The sequence below is a fragment of the Muscardinus avellanarius genome, assembly GCF_963383645.1.
Source record: "Muscardinus avellanarius genome assembly, chromosome: 2".
NCBI classification, from domain to species: domain Eukaryota; kingdom Metazoa; phylum Chordata; class Mammalia; order Rodentia; family Gliridae; genus Muscardinus; species Muscardinus avellanarius.
Genome location: NC_137787.1, coordinates 20777019 through 20793370, shown reverse-complemented (window position 1 = coordinate 20793370; position 16352 = coordinate 20777019). Strand labels below are relative to the sequence as shown.

The following is a 16352-nucleotide window of genomic DNA, read 5'->3' as shown; positions in this document are numbered from 1 at the left end:
GCTATTTAGTGAGGCCCTCAGATACTCAGTGAGACCCTGTTTCCAAATAAAGTACAAAATAGGTCTGGGAGTATAGCCCAAAGGTAGAAAAGCCCCTGGGTTCTACCCCCAGTACCATAAAAAAACCCAAACAAACAACAAAACAACAACAAACAAAACAAAAACATAAGAACACAATAATTTTCTTGATTATGTTAAATGCTAAGCATGCACTTTATGAAAATTTAGAAAATACATAAAAATTGACAAAATAAAAATCACTCAAAATAAGTTACTCAAAGATAAGTTACTTTTGAAACTGGGCATGGTGGCACACACTTGTAATCCCAGCACTTGAGAGGCAGAGATAGGAGGATCGCAGGTTTGAGGCCAGCCTCAGGTATTTAGAGAGGTTCTTAGCAACTCAGCGATACCCTGTTTCAAAATAGAGAATAAAAAATAGGGCTGGGGAGGGGGGGCGTGGTATAGCTCAGAGGTAGAATGCCCCTAAGTTCAATCCTCAGTATTACACACACATACAAAAAAAGTATTTCTGGCCAGGCATGGTGGTGCACGCTTGTAATCCCCACGCTTGGGAGGTGGAGACAAGAGGATTGCACAGGTTTGAAGCCAGTCTCGCTGGCTTAAGAGACCGTTTCCAAATAAAAATATAAAAAATAGGTGTCTGGGAGTATAGCCCAGAGGTAGAAGGGTTTCCAGAAACCCCAGTACCACAAAAAAAAAAAAAAAAAAAAAAAAAAAAAAAAAAAAAAAAGAAAGAAAATAAAAAAAGCCAGGCGTGGTGGTGCATGCTTGTAATCCCTGCGCTTGGGAGGCTGAGACAGGCCGATTGCGCAGGTTCGAAGCCAGCCTCAGCTACTTAGTGAGGCTCTCAGAAACTTAGTGAGACCCTGTTTCCAAATAAAATATAAAATAGGTCTGATAGTATAGCCTGGAGATAGAAAGCCTCTGGGTTCCACCCCCAGTACCACCACCAAAAAAAAAAAAAAAAAAGACAAAAAGTATTTTTGGTGTTTTTTCCAAATATAAATGGATTATATTGTAAATATTCTTTTGTTCATTACATCTAACATTTTTTTAAATGTTGGCTGATCTTTAAAGAGAAAAATAAAAACTATACAAGATTATGTAAATATTAGGAAGTTTTTTTTTTTTTTTTTTTTTTTTTGCCGGTTTGGGGATGAAACCCAGAGGCACTCGACCTCCGAGCTACTGCCCAATTTTTTATTCTTTATTTTGAAACAGGGTCTCACTGAGTTGCGGAGGGCCTCACTTCATAGCTGAGGTTGTTCGCGAACCGCGATCCTCCGGTCTCAGCCTCCCAAATGGTGGGATTACAAGCGTGCACTACCACGTCCAGCAGAAAGTTATTTTCTGAATAACTTTTTCCATTTTTTTTTTTTTTTTTTGGTGGTACTGGGGTTCCTGGAAGCCCTTCTACCTCCGGACTACACTCCCAGACCTACTTTTTATGTTTTTATTTGGAAACAGGGTCTCATAAGCCAGCGCGGCTGGCTTCAAACCTGTGCGATCCTCCTGTCTCCACCTCCCAAGCGTGGGGATTACAAGCGTGTGCCACCACGCCCGCAACTTTTTCCATTTTTTGATTTTGACTTTTATTTCTTATTCAGGGTGAGCAACCCAAAGTTACCTCTAGCTTTAAATATGGGAAATAACTCAGGACACAAAATAACTACAATTCTCTTACCAAACAGGAAATTTAAAATAAAACACAGTAGCATGAGATAATGCAAATACCTAGATAAGTTTAAATCTAACACAAAGTATTAACTGTTAAGGTAGACAATGATGTAGCCACCTCTTCACATTCGTAATTTATTTTCATTTTTATTTTTGGTGGTACTGGGGACAGAACCCAGGGGCATTCTACATCTGCGCTATATCCCAATATCTATTTTATTCTCTTATTTGGAAACAGGGTCACATCTTGCAGAGGGCCTCACTAAGTAGCTCAGACTGGCCACAAACCTGTGATCCTCCTGTCTCAGCCTCCAAAGTACTAGGATTACAAGCGTGCACCACCACACTTGACTCGCTTTGTTGGCATGCTTACTATGGCTCCCCTTAACATTAACAACTACTATTAAAGTAATTATTACCATCATTATTATTTCTGTGTGTGGTACTGGAGTTTGAACCCAGGGGCATTCTACTGCAAAGCTCTACCTCCAGCCCTATTTATTACCTTGAAACAGGGCCTCACTTAGTTGCTGAGGCTGGCTTTGAATTTGTGACCTTCCTGTTTCAGTCTCCAAACTGGAATTATAATCATGTGGCACATGCCCAGATAAAGCAAGTAATTATTTGAGAACCAAAGTGTAAAAAAAAGCTTTGAAGGTTAATAGGCAAAAGTAATTTGTCTACAACAACTTTAATTTCTTAAAAATAGACTGGTTTTTAGTCAGGCATGGTGGCATAGGTCTGTAATTCCGGTACTTGGGAGGCTGAGACAGGAGAGTCGTGGGTTTGCAGCCAGCCTTAGCAACTTACAGAGGCCCTCTGCAACTTAGTGAGACCCTGTTTCAAAATAAAAAAAACAGGTCTGGGGTGTAGCTCAGAGATAGAATACCACTGTATTCAATCCCCGTGAAACACACACACGCATGCATGCACTGGTTTTTTTAGCCAGAGAATGTACACTTTTTTTTTTGGTGGTACTGGGGATGGAACCCAGGGACTTTTCTACCTCCGGGATATACTCCCAGACCTATTTTATACTTTTTATTTGGAAACTGGGTCTCACTAAGTTGCTGAGAGCCTCACTAAGTAGCTGAGGCTGGCTTTGAACTCGTATGATCCTCCTGTCTCAGCCTCTCGAGTACTGGGATCACAAGCATACACCACCATGCCTGGCTATCTTGTGTATTTCTTAAGCTCGCTGGTACTAGTTATCAAAGGCACTGGTTTGGGCAGTAAGAGCTACATAAATCTTTGTCAGATGTTCTGATGAACAAGTACTTACTTTCTCCAGGTCTTCCTGCTGCTGTTCACTGCCTGACACTTCACAAAGTCTCTGGCTGGGGGCCACAGAGCGTTTTATCTCATCTTCACTGTCTGAATCAAGGCACAAAGCCAAGGAGCCCTTGGATTTGAATGCATGCATCCTGTTAAAAGAAAAACAAACCTGGTCAAAATTTGCTTTGTTATTCTTTTGATGTATAAATATCAAAACAAAAAAGCTTTTCCATTATGGAAAAGTACTTAAAAAAAGATATGAAAAGATGTAAAAATTTAACCATTTACCTTTGACCTATTCTTAAAGAGCCATGCTTTAAAAACTGGATAACTTTTATGCTATATTATGTCATAAGTAAACCACTTTGTGCCTCTTTTAATGATCAACTCCAGAGAAGTTTGCTTGTCTTTTTAAAGAACTGAGTTCATGCAGGCATAGCAATGAATAAATGTTTTTGACAACAAAGTGCATGAGGACTAATTTGATCTTTTAAATTATGATCCATGCACTTTTACAGTAACATTCTACTTATCCAATTATCTATACATAAGACTTCTGGCAACCTCTATCTTCCAAAACACAGAGATTCCAAAGAAAAATATTTCAGAAGAAGGCAGTTCAAAGTCTGCACTTACAAAGACCTGTTCTTTCCCATAAAATGGTGTATAAAATAGAGCAACAAGTTCATCAAAGATCGAGAGCTAAGAAATGAGAGTGAATAACCGCAAAAAATGGCAAACAAAACCACCAACCAACCCTATATGGTCATAATGTAAACTTTCTTGTAATAATTAAGAACCTCTGAGGGCAGTATCATATTACAAAGAGTATAATAACTAATATTCACAATGTTGATTCTAAGTCATTAAGGTATATGAAAATTATCTTCAATATATTTTATTTGAGAACATAAGGAATTAATGTGGCTTGTAATCCCAGTGCTTGGGAGGCTGAGACAGGAGGATCGCACAGGTTCAAAGCCAGCCTCAGCTACTTAGTGAGGTTCTCAGCAACTTAGTGAGACCCTGTTTCCAAATAAAAATATAAATAGGTCTGGGAGAATAGCCCGAAGGTAGAAAGCTCCTGGGTTCCACCCCAGTACCATTAAAAAAAAAAAAAAAAAAAAAAAAAGAAAAAAGAACATAAGGAATAGTATAATATACCTTAGAAAAATTTTCATCCAAACTGACCAATAAATTTTAAAAGTAAACGTTTAATTTATTTGTATATCAAGTATCATTCTTTTATGATACCAGATAAGTAAGGTGTTACTGTGTTGTTATCTAGGTGAGCTGAAAATAAACCAAATGAAAAAGTGGTAAAGGTCAATGAGCAAGACTGGAAGTTAAAATAAATTCATAGGCTTCATTAAAAATATAAAATGGAAATCTGAAAATGCAATTAATCTAAACGTGAAGACTGTCAATATATAGAATGATAGCACCAAGAAATAAGAGGGCACAATGGAAATCAGGAGGACTGTATGGCAATGTAGATCAAAGAAAAGAGGCAAGTGGTCAGACCACATTTGGTCAGTGGCTGAGAGCAGCCAGGATATCGCTGCACTCCAGCGCGAACACTTTAACAGCACCGTCAAGTGTTCAAAAGGCGTTTAGTATGTTATAGAAATAGCCAATTGTCCATCTCAATTCCTCACTTCTGATTTCATGCTAAGCAAACCTGATCATATTGTTTTATCAAGGTAAAATACTTTGCTAACGGAGAGTGACACCTGGTTACTAACCAGGGTCACATGTAACAAAGGACATTATAAAAGAACCAACGGTATTCTGGTTCACAATCCGCCTCTTTTAAGTTTGATCGGCACAACAGGTCTTCTAGGGCCTAATCATCCTTTATTGGCAAATTCTCATACCAGTAGACCCTGGAGAACAAATGACCATGCCAAGGTACAATGATGCCCAAAGAAACCATCTGTTTCTTGAAACTACAGTGATCTGGTACACAGAGTGCATTCCGTTAATAATTACTATATTTAGAAGGCAGCTTGCCTGTAGCAATGAAAACTATTCATCCTGTAAACGCATCACTTGCTCACTTTCTAAGCAGCCAAGTGGTATTGCTCATGTGTCTCTTGAGTACGGGCAAGAGTATTCATATCGGTACCATTTCAGATTTCTAGGCATGTTAGTCATCTGGTTTTAATTGCACTGAAAAATAATTAACAGGAGGAAAAGAAAACAGCAGTTCCCAAATGTCATTTTATGGTTATATAACCCCCCAAAAGCCCTTAAACAATCAAAGTGTCTGTTTTCTAAAAGTACTTTGGGACATCAAATTTTTAGAAAAATGAACTTTAATGTCAAATGACAGCTAAATCAATTGAAACTGTCCAATTAGGAACTGTGCTTCTAGTAAAATCTTGGAGGAGCGATAAATAAAAAATTAAAAAAAGCATTTGATTCCCTCCTTGAAACAAACTCTTAGCCTTCAGCATTTGCGCAGCAGCTACATTCCAGTGCACGTCTGTCCTCAGGGCCTTTTAAGAATCCCTCCTCCTCAATGTCAGTGATAAGGACTCCCAGGCTGGTTAGCGAGGGACCTTGTGCCTATCTTTGTAAAGGGGTTTTAGCCCAATGAGGGTTATTTAAAGATCCCTTCAAACTTTAAAATCTTTTGTCAAAAATTTTTAGAATTTTAGGATGAAAATATTACATATTAACACATCATTTAAAAAAGTTAAAACATTGAGAAGATTAAATTTGTTTTACTGTTAAAAAACTTGTTACACTGTAGACTATATGCTAAACCAGATTTGGGAAAATTCTGAAGAATGGGGAATACAGAGCAACTATCATGCAAAAAGAGATACAATAAAGAAAAGAGGGAGGGGCAATCTTGGAGATTAGGATAAGAAAATTCCTTAAAATTACAAATTTTGGGTATACAAAAAATATAACTCACTTTGAAGGTGAAGGGCTGGTGATGCAGGAATTCACCATTTGAGAGGCTTTCAATGGTCTAGAACTATCAGAAAATTAAAAATATATAATATATACATTTGCATTATTAAAGGTATATATTTAACTTAAAATATTTTGTACTCCAATCTCTTACATATCCTTTTGAAAAGATAACAATTATAATACTTTTTAAATTACTAGCAATAGAGAACAAGAGAGAAAATGAAATAACATCTCTGGGCTTTCCCTAATCTAATAATCAAAATAAATAGCTTTGCAAATGAAGTCAAAGTGTAATACATATGAAAAAAGAACAACTTGGGTAAAATTACTTTGTTTCAGTTCTTTATTTTTAAGGAATAACATGATAGTTTTCATTTAATGATGACTTACTACATGTCAAGGACTGTACTAGGAACTCAACGTTTATTACCTCACTTAATGGTCACATCTACCCTATCACTGCTCCTTCAGACAAATGTGCCCGAGGTCTTAAAGCTATTACAATGTACAGTCAGACAGCCTGTTTTTAGGACTGTGATCATAAAGATCCTGTATCTGTGGTGTAATAATATCAGAGAAAAACAAAAAACAAACAACAACAACAACAACAACAACAACAACAAAAAACCAACAAAAAAACCAACACTCAAGCCAGGCGTGGTGGCACACGCTTGTAATCCAAGTATTTGGGAGGCTGAGACCGGAGTATCGCGGTTCGCGGACAGCCTCAGCTACTTAGTGAGGCCCTCTGCAATGCAGTGAGACCCGGTTTCAAAATAAAGAATAAAAAAAATAGGGCAGGGGGTGTGGCTCGGAGGTCAAAGCCCCTGCGTTCCAATCCCCAGACCCACAAAAAAACAAAAACAAAAACAAAACACCCAAAAACCCTAGTTCCACCAGCAGACGACATTTTACACCACAAATATAGCCACTCCAAGCCAGGGGTGGTGGCGCACACTTGTAATCTCAGCACTTGGGAGGCTGAGACAGGAAGATTGCAGTTTGCAGCCAGCCTCAGTTACTTAGTGAGATTTTTGCAGCTCAGTGAGACCCTGTTTAAAAATAAAGAGTAAGGCCAGGCATGATGGCGCATGCTTCTAATCCTAGCATTCGGGAGGCTGAGACAGGAGGATCAGGGTTCGCAGCTAGCCTTAGCTACTTAGTGAGACCCTGTTTCAAAATAAAGAACAAAATATAGAGCTATGGGTGTAGCTTGGAGGTAAAATGCCCCTGGATTCCATCCCCAGTACCCCCCCCCCACAAAAAAAAAAAAAAAAAAAAAAAGCAAACCTCTCTGGGCACATGCCTTTATTAGTAGACCCTTGATGACTTTAGTGTGTGTTAATGTTACTGAGGATGGAACTCAGGGGCCGTCTACCCCTGGCTATACTCCCAGACCTATTTCATATTTTATTTTGAAACAGGGTCTCACTAAGTTGCAGAGGGCCTAAGTAGCTGAGGCTGGCTACAAACTTACACGATCCTATTTCAGTCTCCCAAGTACTGGGATTACAAGTGTATGCCACCATGTCTGGCAGGGAAATACATTTTATAAAACTCTATCAATTTATACTGGCAAATATTCACTCACTTTCTAAAATGTCCACTATCCTATTTTAGCTAAGAAACCTGGCTTTCCTAGTTACTAACTGTATGACCCTAGAAAAGTCACTTAATCTCCTTTTTATGATTCTACCATACTAGAAAAGAACTACGGCACATGGCTCCCAAGTAACATAAGTATGCATAAAAGAGGAGAACATGCTTGATGTCCAATAGTTTTCCCAGAATACATGATACAACAATCTAAAAGTGGAGATTACTTCTTTTCTCTTTGTGACATCTAGTATGCTCCTTCTCAAATTTGCATGTCCCACAGAGCACACTGAGGTGTTTCTTAAAAACACTGATTTCCCAGACCTAGTCTATCTACGAAAACAGAACCTCCAGAGAAGACACATAGAAACCAGTATTTTTAGTGTCCAGACACTCTTATGACCACACAAGTTTGATTTATATTCTCAAAGGGTATCAAATGTTTTTCCAATCGTCTCAAAGAATAGGAGCACTCGCTTCAAAAGTACCTCATTACGAAAGGCAGCTAAGACTTTGAAGAATTTTAAGCATTTCTTCAATGACCTCAATAGGTTAGTGACTTAACACTAAAATTACAAAATAAAGCAAAAGCGAAATCTCCTTCTTGGTGTGATTTTACCAGGGAGGCATGTTATCTAGTTTAATCATTGTTTTGATTGGATACCAAAGCCCATTTCAAAAGGGAAAGTATAGACACTGTGTTTTAAAGACTTACGTTGCCATCTGTGCACTCCAACCAAGAGTAAAAGGCGGTTTGGTGTTTTCAGTGCAATGAGATGATAGGGTCAGGTATCTTGGAATGATGACTTGCTGCCCAATCTTGTTGTTAAGTGAAAGAGCCACATTGAAGCTATATCTTTTCAAATGAAGAATGAGAATCCTGAAAAAGAGGTGATAACTACTGATTGATACGTAAGACTAGCAGTACCCTCATTAATTAAAAAAAGAGATCACTCTATGTTAGACAAACTTTGATTTAAACAATATGTTTTTCCAAAGTAAAGATCTTCAAAAAACATCCACTGAATACCTGCCAGGTGCCAGGGACAAAGGTAAGTACAAATAAAAACAAAACTTGGACAATGGTAGATTAAAGAGTTTTGAATAAACTATAATGCTCCTAGAAAAAAAAATACCAATAAATAAAACACGAGACAAAAATACCAAAACTTTTGATGTTGTTACTGATATTAGGTTAAATCCTTAAATTATTTACTTCAGTGTTACAGGATTTAAAAGGAAATAGGTGTTCTTTACCACATAGTAAAATAATGTCTATTAAACTGAAATGTTACACAGCCCTATTTGTGTGTGTGTGTGTGTGTGTGTGTGTGTGTGTGTGTGTGTGTGTGTGTGTGGTACTGGGGATGGAACCCATGGGCATTCTACTTCTGAGCTAAACCCACAGCCCTATATTTTTTATTCTTTATTTTGAAACAAGGTCTCACTAAATTACAGAAAGCTCAGTCTCCCAAATGCTGGGATTACAAGTATGCCCCACCATGCTGGGCTACACAGCCCTATTTTTTTATGGTAAACATTAAATTATTATTTTTGTGTGGTACTGAGAATTGAACCCAGAGGCATTCTGCCTCGGAACTATACCCCCAGACCATCTATTTAATTATTTATTTTCTGAGGTACTGGGGACTGAATCCAACAGTATTCTATCTCCAATCTACATCCCTGGTCCTATTTATATTTTGTTCTGCAACAAGGTTTCACTAGGTTGCTGAGAGACTATTTATTTATTTTTAGTGGTACTGGGGTTCCTGGAAACCTTTCTACCTCTGGGCTATACCCCCAGACCTATTTTTATAGTTTTTTTTATTTGGAAACAGGGTCTCATAAGCCAGCAAGGCTGGCTTTGAGCCAGCGCGATCCTCCTATCTCCACTTCCCAAGTGTGGGGATTACAAGCGTGCACTACCACACCCAGCGAATCTATTTATTTTCTGAGGTACTGGGGATTGAATCCAGGGATATTCTACCTCTAATCTACATCCCTGGTCCTATTTTTATATTTTGTTTTGCAACAAGGTCTCACTAGATTGCTGAGAGTCTTATTACACTGCTGAGGCTACCTCTGAATCTACAATTCTCCTGTCTCAGCCTTCCAAGCCTCCCTTACCCAGTTTGAGATAATTTTCAGAAGCACTTTCTCTGGAGAAAGCTTTGTAAGAGAACCCCCCCCCCCATAAAATTGTCTCCACCTACAAAATGATTGTACAAAATATCTGCATTGACAAATCAAGGTCATGAGTCTGAAAAGGCTTTTAGCTATTTAGAAACACTTGATTCTTTCTAGTTACTATTGTAACCTTTTCTACTTTTTGTATAGAACATAATCCCTGCCTGATAGACTGTTTTAGAGCTCACAAAAACTTTAAAAATTGAATCTCAAAATCCTATGGGGAGCTGGGCTTGGTGGCGCACGCTTGTAATCCCCGCGCTTGGGAGGTGGAGACAGGAGGTTCGAAGTCAGCCTCACTGGTTTAAGAGACTCTGTTTCCAAATAAAAATATAAAAATAGGTCTGGAAGTGTAGCCTGGAGTAGAAGGGTTTCCAAGAACCCCAGTACCACAAAAAACAAAAAACAAAACACACACACACAAAATAACAACAACAACAAAACCCTATAAAATCCTATGGGGAAAAATTTCAGTTGTAGAAATAAAAAAGTCTGATGTATGGAGAACTTTGTCCTTTCTTCCTGCAATGTCTCCTTCACAGAAGCCATAAACTCCTAAGTTTGCTCACTGAAATTACTGATTTTACTTCTCTTTTAGAAAGCATGATGATCTTTAAATTCATAGGAGTTTTTTTTCTTTTTTTTTTTTTTTTGGTGGTACTGGGGTTCTTGGAAGCCCTTCTACCTCCGGGCTACACTCCCGGACCTATTTTTACATTTTTATTTGGAAACAGGTCTCCTAAGCCAGTGAGCGAGGCTGGCTTCGAACCTGCGCGATCCTCCTGTCTCTGCCTCCTAAGCGCGGGGATTACAAGCGTGCGCCACCACGCCCGGCTAAATTCATATGAGTTTTAAATTCACAATGTCAAGGAACATAAGGATTCAATCAATGTGGAAATACAAACTGATGTTAAAAACTTTAAAATTTCAGTAACTGGGTGTGGTGGAGCACATTTATAATCCTAGCATTCGGGAGGCTAAGACAGGAGGATCACAGTTCGCAGACAGCCTCAGCCACTTAGTGAGGACCTTTACAACTCAGTGAGACCCTGTTCCAAACAAACAAACAAACAAACAAAAAAGCTGGGGGTGTAGCTTGGAGGTATAATGCACCTGGGTTTCATTCTCAATACCACACACACCAAAAAAGTTTAAAATTTCAAATAATTTTAACCAAAATAAAGGGTGATATGAAACAGTAAGATGGAGGATGGTAATCCAAATCACTGATCTGTAATGGTGAGGAAGAATAAAAGTGAACAGATCTGACAAAGATATCTGGCCCTTCAAATAAAAGTAGAGTGGCTTTGAATATTGAAATAAAAATAGAACAAAACTGTTATGATTTAAGGTAGAGAGCCTTCTATTTCATGGAAATTTGGACTAAACTGACCTTTGATACAAGTGATCTACCAGAAAAAAAAAAAAAGAAAAAAAAGAAAAACAATGAGAATCTCAGTAAATCTTCACCATCTCAATTTGAAAGACCAAACAGCTTGAGAATGGGACAAGGAAGAGACATCTAGCCTGTAGCCTGTGGGGTCAAACAAGTCTTTTTAACTGTACACTTGTTTCTTTAGTCAGTGACTGCTGGTAACAACCAATTCCTTGCCTGAGGATTTCTTCTTCCTTCTCTCTTGCCTCAAAACATTCATAAATATATGAAAGAACAAAGTCTATGAAGTAAAAAATATAAACTATGGTCAATATAATACTATAATTTATTTTAGTGTGTGTGTGTGTGTGGTACTGGAGATTTAATTCAGGGACATTTTTCCTGAGCTACACATCCCAGCCTTATTTTATTTTTATTTTGAAACTGTCATGCTAGGTTGCTGAGAATCTTACTACTTGTTGAGGCTGACCTTTAATCTGTTATCCTCCTGTCTCAGACTCCCAAATACTCAAATTACAAGCATGTGCCACCACGCCCAGCTTACTGTTATGATTTATAAATAATTTCTTAAAAAAAACAAACATACTTTCTAGAAAGATTATGGAATATAAAAGACCTAGTCTAGGGGCTAGGTTCCAAAAATTCTACACTTATAGGAAATTGAAGCTAATAAAAGAAAGTATAGCACTCTGCGGTAAGTGCCACATAAATACTTTGTGTTAAACAATAATCTGTGTGTGCTTGAGATCTATACTTGAACTAAAAACTGTCTTATAACCACATAATTTCTTTAGCTTAATTTTATGTGCTAATACAATATGAATTAATCTCATTCCCATGTCAGAAAATTTGTATTATGATTAAAGGAAACTTACTAACTTATAAGATCCTATGAAAATAAGAAATGCATAAACCACACCAAGTTATATTTTCTATTGTTTTCTTTCTCTCTCTTTTTTTTTTTTTTTGGTGGTCCTGGGGATAAAACCCAGGGGCATTCTACCTCCGAGCATTCTACCTGCAGCCCTATTTTAATTCTTTATTTTGAAACAGGGTCTCGCTGAATTGCAAAGGACCTCACTAATCTGAGGCTGGCTGCGAATCCGGATCCTCCTGTCTCAGCCTCCCAAATGCTGAGATTACAAGTTTGTGCCACCTCGCCCGGCTCTATTTTATTTTCATATACTCATTTATTTATATGTCTGCAGGAGATTTTTACTGAGTATGGAATGAGAGGGAAGCTACAGTACAACACAGAACAACAAATTTCAGTTTAAACATTCCTAATCTGAAAATTCAAAACGCAAAATCCTCCAAAATCTGAAACTTTTAGAGCATCCACCTGATCCTCTACATTCTTCATACACCTGACCATATGTGATGAGAAGCAGTCAAAACTCAGGCCAATTGAAAAGATCCTACTAACATTCATACTGCCTTTAGGCTATGTGTATAAAGAAATGTCAATGAACTCTATGGTTAGACTATGGTCCCATCCCCAAGAATCTCATTATGCATACACAAATATTCCCAAATCTGAAACACTTCTGGTCCTAATAATTTTTGATAAGGGATCCTTCCTCAAGCTATATATCACCAGCAGCATTCTTTTCTTTCTTTCTTTCTTTTTTTTTTTTTTTGGGTGGTATTGGGGATGGAACTCAGAGGCCTTCTACCTCCTGGCTACACTCCCAGACCTATTTTATATTTTATTTAGAAACAAGGTCTAGCCGGGCGTGGTGGCGTACACTTGTAATCCCCGCGCTTGGGAGGCAGAGACAGGAGGATCACGCAGGTTCGAAGCCAGCCGTGCTGGCTTAGGAGACCCTGCTTCCAAATAAAAATGTAAAAAAATAGGTCTGGGAGTGTAGCTGGGAGGTAGAAGGGCTTCCAGGAACCCCAGTACCACCAAAAAAAAAAAAAAAAAAAAAAAAAAAAATAGCTGAGACTGGCTTGAGGATCACCAGCATGTGCCACCACACCTGACTAACTGCATTTTTTTTTTCTTTTTCTTTTTGTGGTACTGGGGGTGGAACCCAGTGGCTTTTCTACCTCTCAGCCATACTCCCAGACCTATTTTATATTTTATTTGGAAACAGGGTCTCACTAAGTTTGCTGAGAGCCTCACTAAAATCAAGTAGCTGAGGCTGGCTTTCAAACCTGTGTGATCCTCCTGTCTGCATCCCAAGCCCAGGGATTACAAGTGTATGCCACCACCACGCCCGGCTTCCACTCTTTTATTGTTATCTTCTTGGGACTCTCAAGACCCTTTTCAACAGTCCAAACCCATTTCCTTTCTTATGCAAATATATTTTAGTTCTCAATTCTCTATACTCTTCATATCTTAGCTCTGATCTCCTTAACCAATTTGTTCCAGTAAGCTTCATTTCTATTTTTATGTGCTTAAAAAAAAGTACACACTAGCAAATAAGGTGATCTGAGAGGGGTGGGAGGGGGGGGAAGAAGAAAATCCCCTAATGTACAAAATGTTCATTCACAAACATATCAAAGTCAGTCACTAAGCCAAACATGAGAAGGAAGGAGAGGTGAGGAAATAAGGTAGGAATTGGGGAAGGGCTAAATGAGTGACGTGTGCCTCTACCATCTTGTACCCAATTAAGATTTATGACTACAATGAACCAATAAAATAATAACAAACACTTAAAAATAAAAATAAAAGTGCACATAATTTAAAACGCAATTAAATTTACCTGGGAAGCCTGTTAAATTTGTGCCTGACAAGAGCACACTTCCCACCACACTTTTCACAAGAATATTCAAGTTCTTCTGCCTATAAAGATAAGAAGAAAAAATAAGAAGCAAAAAGTTGAATCAGTATTAACTCATTAAATACAAATAATCTTCTCTAGTGTTACTTATTCAGTGAAAAGACAATTTGAAACCAGCTTACATTTTTGTCTTAGCTGGGCATGGTGGCTCATGCTTATTGCACAGGTTCAAAGCCAGCCTTAGCTACTTAGTGAGGCTCTCAGCAACTTAGTGAGACCCTGTTTCCAAATAAAATTTTTAAATATGCTGGGAGTGGAGGCGCAAGCTTGTAATTTCTGTGCTTGGGAGGCTGAAACAGGAGGATTGCGCAGGTTTGAAGCAAGCCTAGCTGGCTTAAGAGACCCTGTTTCCAAATAAAATATAAAATAGGTCTGGGAGTGTAGCCCGGAAGGGTTCCATCCCCAGTACCACCACCACCAAAATATATATATATATATATATATAATAATAATAAATAAAATAAAATAAAATAAAATAAAATAGGTCTGGGAGTGTAGCCCGGAGGTAGAAAGTTTCTGAGTTCCATCTCAGTACCACAAAAGAAAACAAAGTCTTGAGCAACAAGAATCACCCAAATGAGATCTAATCTATAAAAGTTATGGTTTAATATCCTATTTCAGAATTCAGAATTTCTATTTTTTTTAACCAAGGACACATCTCAATTTATGATAGTAACTAGACTTATAAAATACCAGATTCTTGAAAGCCAGATGTAGTGGTGCATGCTTGTAATCCCAGTACCTGGGAGGCTGAGACCGGAGGATTGTGGGTTCACCAGTGTCAGCTACTTAGTGAGGCTCTTCACAACTTAGTGAGACCCTGTTTCAAAATAAAGAATAAAAAATAGGGCTGGAGGTGTAGCTCAGAGGTAAAATGCCCCTGGGTTCAAGCCTCAGTACTGTAAAAATAAATAAATAAATAAATAAATAAATAAATAAATAAAGAAAGAAAGAAAGAAAGAAAGAAAGAACGAACGAACCAGATTCTCAAACTTTACCCATGGACACACAGGAACCGCTGCCAGGAGTATACCCAGACTTTAGCATTTGGCTAGAGCAGAGATCGCCCTCAGGTTGGCAGAGTTCCTGGTCTGGAAGGTGTAATGCTACCCCTTCCTTTCCCATAATGGAGCTCAATTTTCTGGGGACAGCCCACTAAGAAAACTGCTCTAAAGGACCAAAGTTTGAATTGGATATTATTACCTAGAGAAAACTGAAACATAAAATCTTTAAAAAATGAGGATAAGGATACAAAGAAAAATCTTCAGTCTCCGATCATAACAGGAATAAGACAGAATGACTAAAACAAGACCTCCTCCCAAAGAGTATTTATCTTGGGTGGAGATTAATATTTATATTTAAAGAACAGGAACTTGTTAAACCTTAGGAAGTCAACCCAGGCAATTTGCTACAAAACAAGAACCATTATTAGTGGCGGGCATGGTGACACACGCTTGTAATTCCTGTGCTTGGGAGCAGAGATAGGTCTGGGAGTGTAGCCCAGAGGTAGAAAAACAAAATACAAAAAACAAGAACCATTATTATATAAAAGAGAAGGATACTAGGAAGTTTCCATTAGTTAAGGTCTACTAAACAGCAGATCTGATTAAATCCAAGGGCATTCTACCTCTGAGCTATAACCACAGTCCTGTTTTATTTCTTTTGAAGAGCCTAAGTTGCAGAGGTTGGCCTTGAACCTAGAGTCTTCCTGTCTCAGCTTCCTAAATACTGGGATTACAGACATGCGCCACTATGCCTGGAGCCCCACAAACTTTCTGAGTATCTGTGAAAGTACTTTATAGACACAAATATTTATCTAGAATTTTGTATAAACATAATTCTTTCTTTCTATTCATATCAGGATACATATAACCTAAGAAAATACTGAGTATTTTTGCATTCCTCAGCTTCTAATATACCAACTTATATAGTACCTCCAAATTTTATTCCTGTTATCAAATTCCAGCATTTCATGTCAAAATATCTGTCTACAAATAATGAACCACTTCTAAGGTTGTCTAGAATACTTCATTTATCAAGCTTTGCAAAATACATATTATTTATACTTTAAAATTTTTTTTCTAGCCAGGCGTGGTGGCGCAAACAGGAGGATCGCGCAGGTTCGTGGCCAGCCATGATGGTTTAAGAGACCCTGTTTCAAAAAATATAAAATAGGTCTGGGAGTGTGGCCCGGAGGTAGAAGGGCTTCCAGGAACCCCAGTAACACCAAAAAATAAAAATAAAAATAAACAAAAATAAATTTTTTTTCTGCAAACAATTTAGTTGAAACTCTGCCTTGAAGAAACCAACTTCAAACACAATTACCTAATTTTTTTTTTTTTTTTTTGCGGTACCAGGGATTGAACCCAATGGCATTCTATCTCCAAGCTACACCCTATTTTTGTTCTTTATTTTGAAACAGGGTCTCACTAAGTTGCTGAGAGTCTAAGTAGCTGAGGCTGGCTACAAACCCGGGA

The 16352-nt window shown here is 38.0% G+C and overlaps 1 protein-coding gene across 2 annotated transcripts in view; it reads right to left on the bottom strand.

Moving 5' to 3' along the window:
* Positions 1 to 16352, bottom strand: part of USP37 (ubiquitin specific peptidase 37) — a gene marked incomplete at its 3' end in the record, with an annotated part of 80080 nt that overhangs the window by 18061 nt on the left and 45667 nt on the right. Inside the window, exons 13-16 of one of the 2 annotated variants that reach the window (XM_080689273.1) lie at positions 13798 to 13877; positions 8216 to 8380; positions 5903 to 5965; positions 2984 to 3125 (exon numbers count right to left, since the gene is read on the bottom strand). In XM_080689273.1, the coding sequence (XP_080545399.1) occupies positions 2984 to 3125; positions 5903 to 5965; positions 8216 to 8380; positions 13798 to 13877 (450 nt within the window). The remainder of the gene's footprint in view (positions 1 to 2983; positions 3126 to 5902; positions 5966 to 8215; positions 8381 to 13797; positions 13878 to 16352) is intronic. The other variant, XM_080689274.1, reaches the window with a different exon arrangement.